General features: G+C 40.0%; 1 protein-coding gene across 2 annotated transcripts; it reads right to left on the reverse strand.

Moving 5' to 3' along the window:
- Positions 1-76: 76 nt before the first annotated feature.
- Positions 77-8733, reverse strand: LOC110858049 (putative uncharacterized protein DDB_G0271606). Of its 2 annotated transcripts, none has more exons than XM_035858405.1 (6): positions 7264-7613; positions 6640-7027; positions 4799-6511; positions 3807-4296; positions 3288-3725; positions 77-3184 (listed from the first exon to the last, which is right to left on the reverse strand). In XM_035858405.1, exons 2-6 carry the CDS (start codon positions 6874-6876, stop codon positions 2694-2696), a joined length of 3369 nt encoding a protein of 1122 aa, XP_035714298.1. In that variant the 5' UTR covers positions 6877-7027; positions 7264-7613; the 3' UTR covers positions 77-2693. The 2 variants fall into 2 exon arrangements, with proteins under 2 accessions (XP_035714298.1, XP_021962389.1); XM_022106697.2 differs by lacking the exon at positions 7264-7613 and adding an exon at positions 7798-8733 and having other exon boundaries at positions 82-3184.
- Between the last annotated feature and the right edge of the window lie 1956 nt (positions 8734-10689).

A 10689-nucleotide genomic window follows, 5' to 3' on the forward strand; every position in this document is an offset into this window, starting at 1 on the left:
ATTGTGCATGACCACTGAAGAAACAAATGTCCGCTGCTGCATGTCATATTTCGACATAAATAAATAAAATTATTTATTACGTTTATCGATATTTACTTCATTTATTACTTTAATTTATTTACGTAGTTTTTGTATTTAGTATTTAAATTGCTGCCTTCGTCCTCTCATCTTATTTGCAAATCCCTACCACGCAAGGGTTGCATATATAATATAATAACTATGTGTACAATGTACATATGTAGTAGTAGCAATAATATAATAATATTAATATTAATATTCGTACGTTTACACCGTGTTTTTACTTCTTAAGTCTAAAAAGTTGTACAAGTTTATACAAATGTCACGTTTCTCTTAAAATCTTATCGTCATCTTAATAGTCGTCGATTGATTAGCTAAAACGGTACGGTATAATAATCCGCATTATATTTGTCTTAAAACGGTACTCATTCTTATTTAGTAGTAATTGTTGCTTTCTCTTATTTCCGTCTCCTCACCAAATTTTCGTTATTTCAATTAAAGAAAAACACAGCTCAATATCTTATCTGGTTGGTGGTATGCAGTAACGATTTTATAAAATAAAACTAATGACCCCTCTCTGAGATAAGGTTGGTTGGTTTGTTGTGGCAATAAAGACGTTAAATAAAAAATACTGTAGTTTTGTCATTCATCAATGAATCAAATAAAGCTATAAAATACGTGGTGTGACACACAATTAACGCTTTTGGTTGTCGCGTCATATAAATAAAATAATTCCGTCTTTAAACGGAATACATTACGTACCCCTCAAATTATCATCAACTGATCAACTGCTAAAATATTAGTTACTCATAAACCTAAATATATTCAAAATAAGCTAGCAATTAAATTAATCTAAAACATATTAAACTGGTTTTTGGCATTGAGTCTAAAATATAAATCGTAAACCTCTAAGTATTCCTCTTGTTCCTCGGTACAAAATATATGTATAAAAATGTGTGATCACTTAAATTTTTGTTTCCCGATCCCGACTTTGGACCGGAAACGTACATATTAGATCTTTTAATCTTACCGTTTTCGTGATTTTTTGTGAGATTGGTACGATAATAACAAAAATAATAAAATATGATGATGATGATAATTATCATAATAATAATAACAAAATCGATTGAGACTAGAAACACAAACCAGGCTGGGATGATTTTTCATATGTGTAGGAAAAATAAAACGGACAACTATGTAACGAGTATCATCATTATGACCACGGTGACGGGGACGACGAGAGGGAGAGAATTGTCAAGAATATATAAGTATTTGTAATTACATGTACGCTAGGCTAGTAGACAATGATAATAACAATCATAATTATAACAATAATGATTAAAGTATTAGTTGTAAGATAAGTTGTAGCGTAAGTATGTAGTAGAAGATAAGTCACGTATGTATGTATAGATTGTATTAAAGTACATAAGTGGTTTTGTATTGTGATTATTGGTTATTAATTACATTGTCCATTTATTTAAGGTGTTTAAGTGCATCAGTAAGTTGTTGCTTTGCTTTGGGTGTATAAAACCTACGCGAGGATATATGTATCATAATAATAGGTTAATCTTGGTAAATAGAATGCTAATATTGGTAGGAATATTCTTAGAGATAAGTATAAGTTGGGTTATCTTGTGTTTTGTCTTGTTCTACTTTTTTTAAATAATATATTTTATGTAAAATTATTACCTACTCCACTACAGTCTTAGTTAGTCTTGGTAGTAATAATGGTAATAGTGTTACACATGTAAGTATATGTATTTAGAAGTTGATTTTTTTAACTTTGTTTTAGCATGTCGGTGTCGTCATTTATGTATAAAATCTGGCTGTTTTTTTGTTAAAATTTCGTGATTTACTCAAAAGTATATCTTAATCTTAATCGTCTGACTTTTTAAAAATTCTAGTTAGGCTCATTTGCAAATATTGCAATTATTTCAAGATTGACTTTTTTCAGTATAAGTATTATTTTAGACTCTTTTTAAATGTGTAGCCGTAATATGAATGATTGATTGATTATCTGCCTCAAAGGGTGAATATTTTTTCACATATCCATATCCATCAGTAAACAGTGGTAGTATTGGAATATTTGTTGGAATGGTGGCAAGTAAAAGTGAAGAATGCGTTGTCGTCGTACGTTAAAAATCTGTGATAATCATCAATGATAATTTTCATCAAGAAATAAAGAAAGAAAGAAAGAAAGAGGATACGAAGATTGGGTTGTTGGTTGTTTGATCTATAGCTTTGTTGTAAAAATGTCTTTAAGGTAGGTGATTATTGTTAAAGGAATAAAATATTGTGTTTTTTTTAATATTGCAAAGTTTTACGAGTTTGTTTTTGTAAATATTTTACGGTATGCGAAGATTCGAATTTATATTGAACCTTCTTCTTCTCCTTCTTTCTTATGTACCTGCCTTCTGCCATCACCTGCCTTTTTGGTTTGCTTAGTTTGGTATATTATTAATATATAGTTTCTTGTTGTGGTGGCAGTTAGTAATTTCCAACCGAACTTTTTTGTACCACTGAGATAAAATATTCAAGAGATAATTTTTGGCAAGTTATCTCATGCGGCGGGGGGATTTGTCATCTCACAACAACTACTACACCCTTGTTTGTGCAGATTATGTAACAGTCTAAATTAATTAGTTATACGTTAATAGCCGGGACTACAGTTAATATTATAAATTGTCAAGTATACTGGAATAATTGGAATCTAAGGAATGGAACAATTCTGCAGTGTCCCCGGAAAATGCTGACGGGTCATCCGTAATATTATTTAGCATTTGATCTATATTTATGTCATTAGTTAAAGGGATTTGTTGTTGCTGTTGTTGCGGAGGTTTCATTCCTTGGGGAAACATGTGTTGTTGTTGTTGCTGCTGTTGTTGTTGTTGACCCCCCATGACATTAGGTTTTATGGGGGCACCGTAGGACGAATTTGTAGGGTAGTTGGGTGGAGGTTGAGAAGGATGTCCGACGACCTGTTGTTTCTGATTAAAGCCACTTAGCTGCTGCTGCTGCTGCATTTGAGGATTGTGGTTGTGGTTATAGCCCATTTGTTGGGGAGGAGGGATCATCCCTTGCCCCTGTGATTGGAGGTAAGAAGGCATCATTCCACCACCACCGTTGGGGGGTTGAGGTTGTTGTTGCTGCATTTGCATAGGCATTCCTGCAAAGGAGAATTGTACGTATGCAAATCGTTATGGAGAATCGTTATGGAATAAAACATGAAAACCATTACGCAAATATATGCATAACATCTAATAACTTACCAGAGTGATAAGACATTTGTTGCATGGAGGGTCTCGGAGGGCCTTGATGACGACTCATTGAATATTGCTGTTGTCCCATCCAATCTCCTCTACCGGGACCGGGACCGGGACCACCCATTGAAGGTTGCTGCTGCTGTTGTTGTTGCTGCTGCTGTTGCTGCATCGGGGGTCCATTGGATCCCATCATATGATTGTGATTGCCATTGTATGGAGACATTTGCCTCGGCATATGCATGTTTCCTAGGGGAGGTCCTCCCATTCCTATGCCACCATTACCACACATTCCCCCCGTGTTGTTGTACATTTGTTGAGGCTGTGGTTGTTGCTGCTGCATGGGTCGTTGTGATTGTTGAGATTGGTTCACCATTTGAGATGGACCTTGAGACATCATTTGCTGCATGGAAGGAGGTAGGCCGCCGCGTTGAGGACCGGAAGGACCTGGTAATTGGGTAAATAGTATTTAGTTAATACAATATGATAGAGAAAATGCTAATTCAGAGCAATGTCACACACAATTACCTGGAAATCGGTTCATCATTCCAGGTTGACCCATTCCTCCAAGTTGTTGCTGCTGTTGAGCCATGTGTTGCTGCCTCATCATCATTTGCTGTTGTTGTTGCTGTTGTTGCTGTTGTGGATTTTGAGGTTGCTGCTGCTGTTGGAGTTGAGGTCTAGGTCCAGGACCAGGTCCTGGAATGCGGCTGTTCATATTGCTTGGAGGAGGAACAGGACCACCACTCATCCTAGGAGCCATATTTCCTATACTGCCTGACACACTTGGTCCGCCTATTCGCAAATGTTGCTGTGTAAAGTTAATGGTTTGTCCCTGCTGTAGTCCGTTTGGATTAAATTGGGCCGAGGGGTCTACCATGGTAGGGTTAATATTGGGGTTTTGTTGCTGCTGTTGTTGTTGCTGCTGATAGTAATATTGTGCTTGTGCCTGTTGCTGAGCCAATCTTCCCTTGGGGTCAACTCCCATTGCGTTGGAGGGCGACCCACGGCCGGCCATCTGAAAATAGTTATATAGTCATTTAATAAAACTGCATTTGGCTAAAACATGATCAATTATTAAGTAGCGTCAGTTGCTTTATGTTAGTTATCGTTTTGTCTGTCCGTCGGTCTGTCTGTCTGTAAAAAGAATATCTCCAGAACGCCTCAACATAATCAATTGCCTTTTTCGCCATTGTGCTTCTAATTTATTTTGCTCTCGGTCGAGTTCGAAAATGGGATCCCTGCAGTCAAGGTGGCCCTATCATGAGGTCAAACGTCAAACTGGACCCTAATTTTCATATGTGGTGTCATTTTAAAGGAAATTTCACCACGAATTCAACGCAGTCAAAATATCTTTGACCTCCTTCCTACCAACCCATGACTGCGAGGACGAGGTCAAAGGTCGAAAAGTACATAATTGTCATATGGTGTCATGCATGGTGTCAGGAAATTTTAAAAGCTTTGACGCTACTTCTTTATACATATATTTGTGGGAGGGACTGATTATGGTTTATTCATACTTGTTGTTGCTGATTCGGATTGGGTATCATACTGGGTGCGCCGCCGCCGCCTGGTCCTGGTCCCCCACCCGGATAGGGCGAATACCCACTGGATGGATTATTTGGATTGGAATTACTGTTCAAATTGACGGTGTTATTGGGCGGTCTGTTATTGGGGATGAAGGATTGTCCAGGCATAAGTTGAGGCTCCATTCCAGGATTGAAAGACTTGGGGACGGGAGATAACACTTGCTGCTGTTGCTGTCCCATCCTTCCACCGTGACTCATCTGTTGTTGAGGTGGAGGGGGCCCTCTTTGCTGCTGCTGTTGTTGTTGTTGTTGCTGCTGCTGTTGTTGTTGTTGCTGCTGCTGCTGTTGAGGACCTTTATTCGCCCCCACATGGTTGACATCCATGAATCCTGGAGAGAAGCTGGTCTGGTTGGTGGGTGAGTAAACTTCCTGCTTTACATTCACACCCCCTTGAGAGAACCCACCACCACCACCACTACCAACACCCTGATTGGAACCTGGACCACTGCTAGCACCCATATAGTCGTTGTTGTTTCCACCACCGCCGTACTCATTAAAGGGAGATCTTGCCGGGGAGGCATTTTTACTGAAAGAGTTTGGCGTCCCACCACCCATTTGCTGTTTGTGTTGATGCTGTTCCGCCATCTGCTTCAGGGTTTGGGCAGCAGGTGAGTCGATCGGGAGGGAGGAACCGGCCAAGGAAGGTTGAACACGACCCCCTTTAGGAACCTGAGAGGCAGCGGAAGGTGAACCACTCGGGTCGAAAAGATAAGGTGGTGTTGATCCCGTTTGGTTGTTATTATTATTATTGGCTAGTTGGGAGGCAAGTGGCGAGGCCGTCGTGGCTGGAGCTGGGGATGGTCCGGCACATTGCTGTTGTTGTGGATGCCCGGCCATCATCCCCACCATGTGACCACCACCAGTTTCCATTTTGACACCTGAATGGGTGTGGTGCATCATGGAGGAGGAATTTGTATTTGGAGTAATGGGTGTAAGACCGGGATGACTATCACCTCCACCCATTAATGGATTTGTACTATTCGCAGAACCGCCACCACCACCGAGTAAACTATCACTTTTGTTATCTGCATTTGTTACGTCCACATCAAAATCAAAGTCTTTCATAAAGTCTGCCGACGACAAATCGGAGATTTCAGAAATGAGGTCGTTTAATGTTTCAAAGTCAGAGTTGATTAAGTCAGGACCGTCTTTCTCAAGGGCACGGGCACACTGGTCCAAGTCTACATAGCCGGAGGAGGAAGACACGGTCTCCTGCTTAAAGGACTCTATTAGGTGATGGTTGTGGTTGAGTTGTTGGTGTTGCTGCTGCTGTTGCTGATAATGGTGATGTGGAGGTGGGTGCATATTATTGGGGATTAAAGAATTGGGAGGATTAATAGGATGTTGTTGCTGTTGTTGTTGTTGCAACTGCTGCTGCTGATTCCCCATGAGCTGGTGGGGTGGTAGAGGGAGCGGAGGCTGTTGCTGTTGTGGCAGACCGTTCTTCGGTCCACCACTACGGGCAGAATCGGGTGGGTGGAACTTCATTTTAGATCTGGAAGGAGCTTTATTGGATGAAAATCCTGAACCGGAAGAGGCTGGGGAGGAGTTGGATAATTTCTTGGGAGGTTCGTAACAGCCATCCGTGTTATTATGATCTGCTGACGAGTCCTCCGCAACGCGTTTGTGAGATTTTGAACCGCTCTAGAACAAATAAATTAGAACATGGCATAAAATACACACACACACATGAAACAAAGTGAGCCACCAATTTGATTTTCGACAATGAATATAAATAATTATTAAATTTATTATCCACATATTATTCTTACACTGCCAGAATCCTGGTTCCCCTTTTTATCCCCCTTCTTTTGCAGCTTTTTCGTCTTTGACTCCACAAAACGTTTCTGTAGGAGGAGGGTTTGTTGCTTTTGCTCGTCATTGACTCCATTTATCGTCTGTTCAAAGCGAGGTTTGACTTCATCATGGTGGTTGCGGTAACCCTCCAACCGCTTCTTTAGTCGGTCCAAGACCATTTGGCCCTTGGGTGGGGCGGCTACGTCACTCATGGCGACTTAGCGGACTTCCTCGTCACAACCAAACGTCTTCGTCGTCATCTCGTTTCAGCCCAAGCCTGCTCCTGCTACGACGGTGCAGTAGTGTGGCGACGCGGCGTCGGTGGAGAGCAACATGCGTTACTCGTTCATGGTTTCAGAATTTCTGTAAAAATGTAATACAATTCCATTAGTTATAATTTGCAAAAAAACTGCTGCTCAACTCTTATGTTCTCGCTCAATATAACAATAACAAGAACACATATATTACACACACGCTGCTCAAAAGCCACGATCGCGATCGAAGGACGTATTGAATGACATTCCTCAACAACTCAACAAATCGTCATGGTCAACTTTCTACCAACCAACCAGCCAGCCAACCAATTCTATTCAACTTACAAAATAAAATCCGCACAAATTATTCCTCGGAATGAAATTGAATTTGCAATTCTAATCGCTTGTCTTGGTTTTATCAACGTAGTGAATCCTCCATTCCTATGGAAAAAAATCTCGCTCAAAACAATGACATATTTCTCTCCGATGATGATCGTCACCTTCGTCCATTTTTGGTGTTGCTATCTACTAATTATCAAATATAATCCCAATGTTCACTTATATAAATAAAATTCATTCGCATCACTATCCTACATTATGCATATTATTACTTTATTAATACGCTTAATGTTGGTTGGTTGGTGGTTAATAAATCGTTCACCCTTTTTACTAACTAACTAACTCACCGTTTGTCGTCCCACCACCAAACTAATCATCAATCACATACAACATAACCCTCACCCATTAATAATACAAACTAAACACGAATCGAACCATGCATGATGATGTGATCATCATGATCCACAACACCAAGTGATTTTGCCCCGTTTGCAAAAAAAAAACTTATCAACTTTTAACTTTTAACTACACTTTACTTACTCTCGATTTAGTTTAGTTCATCCAATCCAATCCAATCCAAATAGTGAGTCGAGTTCAGTCAGGGTAACTTGTTGTTAAAACGGAAAACTAAAACCGAGTAGTCCGAGGATCATCAAATCCATGCAATAATATATCTCTGTATTATGAGCTCGCTTAACTGTAGCCGCACTTAAAAACAGAGTTATTTATTATTATCAACGTCGTATTTATTATTTGCTATTATTTTTCAGCACACGACACACACTTTTGCTCACTTTTTCAAATATATATTTATTTATAAACAACAACACTTTTTATGCTTTCTCTCCTGCTCCGCAAATTATTATTTATAAATCCTCCTTGGTAAAAAGATATTGCAAGTTGTTGGACAATTTATTATTTCAAGACAATCCACAATTATTTGGACTGGTAAAAATATTTGTTACACCTTTTGCTACGTTACTTATTGTAGTATTAGTAACAATAGCAATACTAATAATAATGTGTCTACTGCTTTGAGGTTGAGATTGATGAAATCGTATTAATGGGTTTGTTTTGTTTTTAAAGTTTTGCTCGCTCGCTGCTTAATTGTACTTTGTAGCAGAGAATAGGTACGTTAAATAAAACGACGACTGCGACGACGACGACGAGACTTGAAATATTATTGTGTGAATAATAATAATAACGTGGCTGGCAATAGTACGTACGTATTACATTATTATTATTTTATAAAGTGTTAAGCCAAATCTTACTGAACTGTGGCCGTGGCTCTGCTGGCTCGCTTTTGCAGGTTTGCTCAATCAGAGTAAATAAATAATGAGACAAATAAATGCAGTTGCAACTTTTGTGTAAAGTAGGAATATTATGTAGAAGAGAGGAGATGAATGTATGTAGTCGTCGTATGTAGGAACAAACCAGTGTATTAAATGTAAAGTAACATAACAATAATAATAATATGCATTGGTGTTTGCTAAAGTGTAGTATTATTGGTATGGATTCTCTCTCTCTCTCACTCGCTGCTTATGTATGTTGGTGGTATTAACGTATAAAGAAGTCTGTAATGCAAACTCACTTCTCTTACTTCTACTACTGTTGCCTGTTGTTAAAAGAACGAGGAAAGACTGATTTGAGACTGGTGTGTGTGTGCTGCTGCTGGCTGCTACGGTATGCCATCATGGGTTACACCACCACCACCATCAGAGAAACATCACCAATACCACTCTGCTAAGTATTGCTCCGCCTAGGTGGACGTGGAAAAAGTACGGGCAGAAGGCCCGTTAAGCTCAGGGGTGCTCCCACGTTATATTATAGGAAGGGACTTGGTAATCTAAGTAACTGCCACTTTCAGCCTGGACCCTTTTATTATTATATCGTCCTATTTGTGGCTGGTTTTTATGCTGCGGCACCGAAAGGGTATAGGAGAGGGGGACCCTTACTCACTTACGGAGGACTGTAGTAGTAAATAATAAAAATGTATGTAAATATGGGATATTATTACATTACTGATACGGCCTATATACTCTTCATATTAAGGGCTACGTACGAGGGAGGGATGCCTTATGTGAACATTATGTTGTGAATGGGACTTGTTCCGACTGCCTACTACTCACTACTACAACAAACAACGGTCGGATTAACAGAATAAAACTGAAAGTAAGTCAACCCTCGAATTATTATTAGTGTTATTATTGCGTCTTCGCACGTATCCAGTTTCGGGAGGATTCGCACAATGATTATTTATTTATTATTTATTACTAACAATAATAATGCATGATTTCATTTTACAAAATGGTGCGCAATTTTTACAAATTATTTATTAGTCAATGTAATTTTTAAATCCTTTAGCATCAAAATCATCACATCTCGCCGGAGGGACAGACAGACATCCTCGCTTTCTACATGAGCCGTGTTCCTCCTCGTTGTCGTCGTCGAGTTCTCATTCTCTGATTCTCATGGCCTGGCCTGCTGCCTCTTGTTGAACTGTACTCGCTCGCTCGCTGGCTCGCTCTCTATAAAATGCTGCTCCTTGCCTGCCGTCCTTGCTCGCAGGACGGACACTGTTCATTTCAGACTTTTGTTCCGTCTTCCCTGTGCTCACCCACCACCACCATCACCACCGACGACGACGACCCACCGAGATTTGTCTCCTTCAACAGGAAAGGAACACGGAGATGAGGAGAGAGAGGAGCGTCCATTGCGAACAACAACTTCCGAATCCCCATCCAAGAGCAGCACGTCTCTCCTTATCAAGAGCTTCCGGTTCTTCTGTGCACACCCCGCGAGACGTATCCTCGTGTCTTGTAAATATGTTTGTTGGTTGGGGTTTTTAGTCCGTCGGTCCGTCCGTCTTTCTCTCCTACTTCCTCCTCGTCCTCGTCGTAAGCACGGGCGCGCGGAGAGGTAGTCGTCGTAGTCGTAGGTGAGTGACTCTCTTTTTAACTAAACCACCACGGATGCACCCAGAAGAAGAAGAAGAGAGCACCATTATTCTACTCCTCCTTGAATGCACTCCATCGTCACTACCTGTGGCCCCACACCAATATGTAATATGAAAAATCCAATCCAATCCATCCACCGGTCCATCCATCCATCCTTAAAAAATAACGTTTTGTTGTTTCCACTGCAGATCTAGTGCTCGTGGTGGTGGTGATACACTCGTGATGAGAATGGTGGAGGATCGGACATGAGACAACCGTTACAGATATATAAGAAGAAGCTCGCTTTTTGCTACATTTTCATCTTGTACGCATGAATATGGCAACATGATCGTCGTCGTCGTCCTCATAATTGTTTGACACTTTGGCAAACTGTACAAATGCACAATAATAATGTCCCACACCTCTCATTATTTTCAACTCCATTCATGCGGAGGAGCCCTATATAACAAACAATGCGATATTCGGGGCTAAATAA

Source organism: Folsomia candida, unplaced genomic scaffold (assembly GCF_002217175.1).
Source record: "Folsomia candida strain VU population unplaced genomic scaffold, ASM221717v1 Fcan01_Sc020, whole genome shotgun sequence".
Lineage (NCBI taxonomy): Eukaryota > Metazoa > Arthropoda > Collembola > Entomobryomorpha > Isotomidae > Folsomia > Folsomia candida.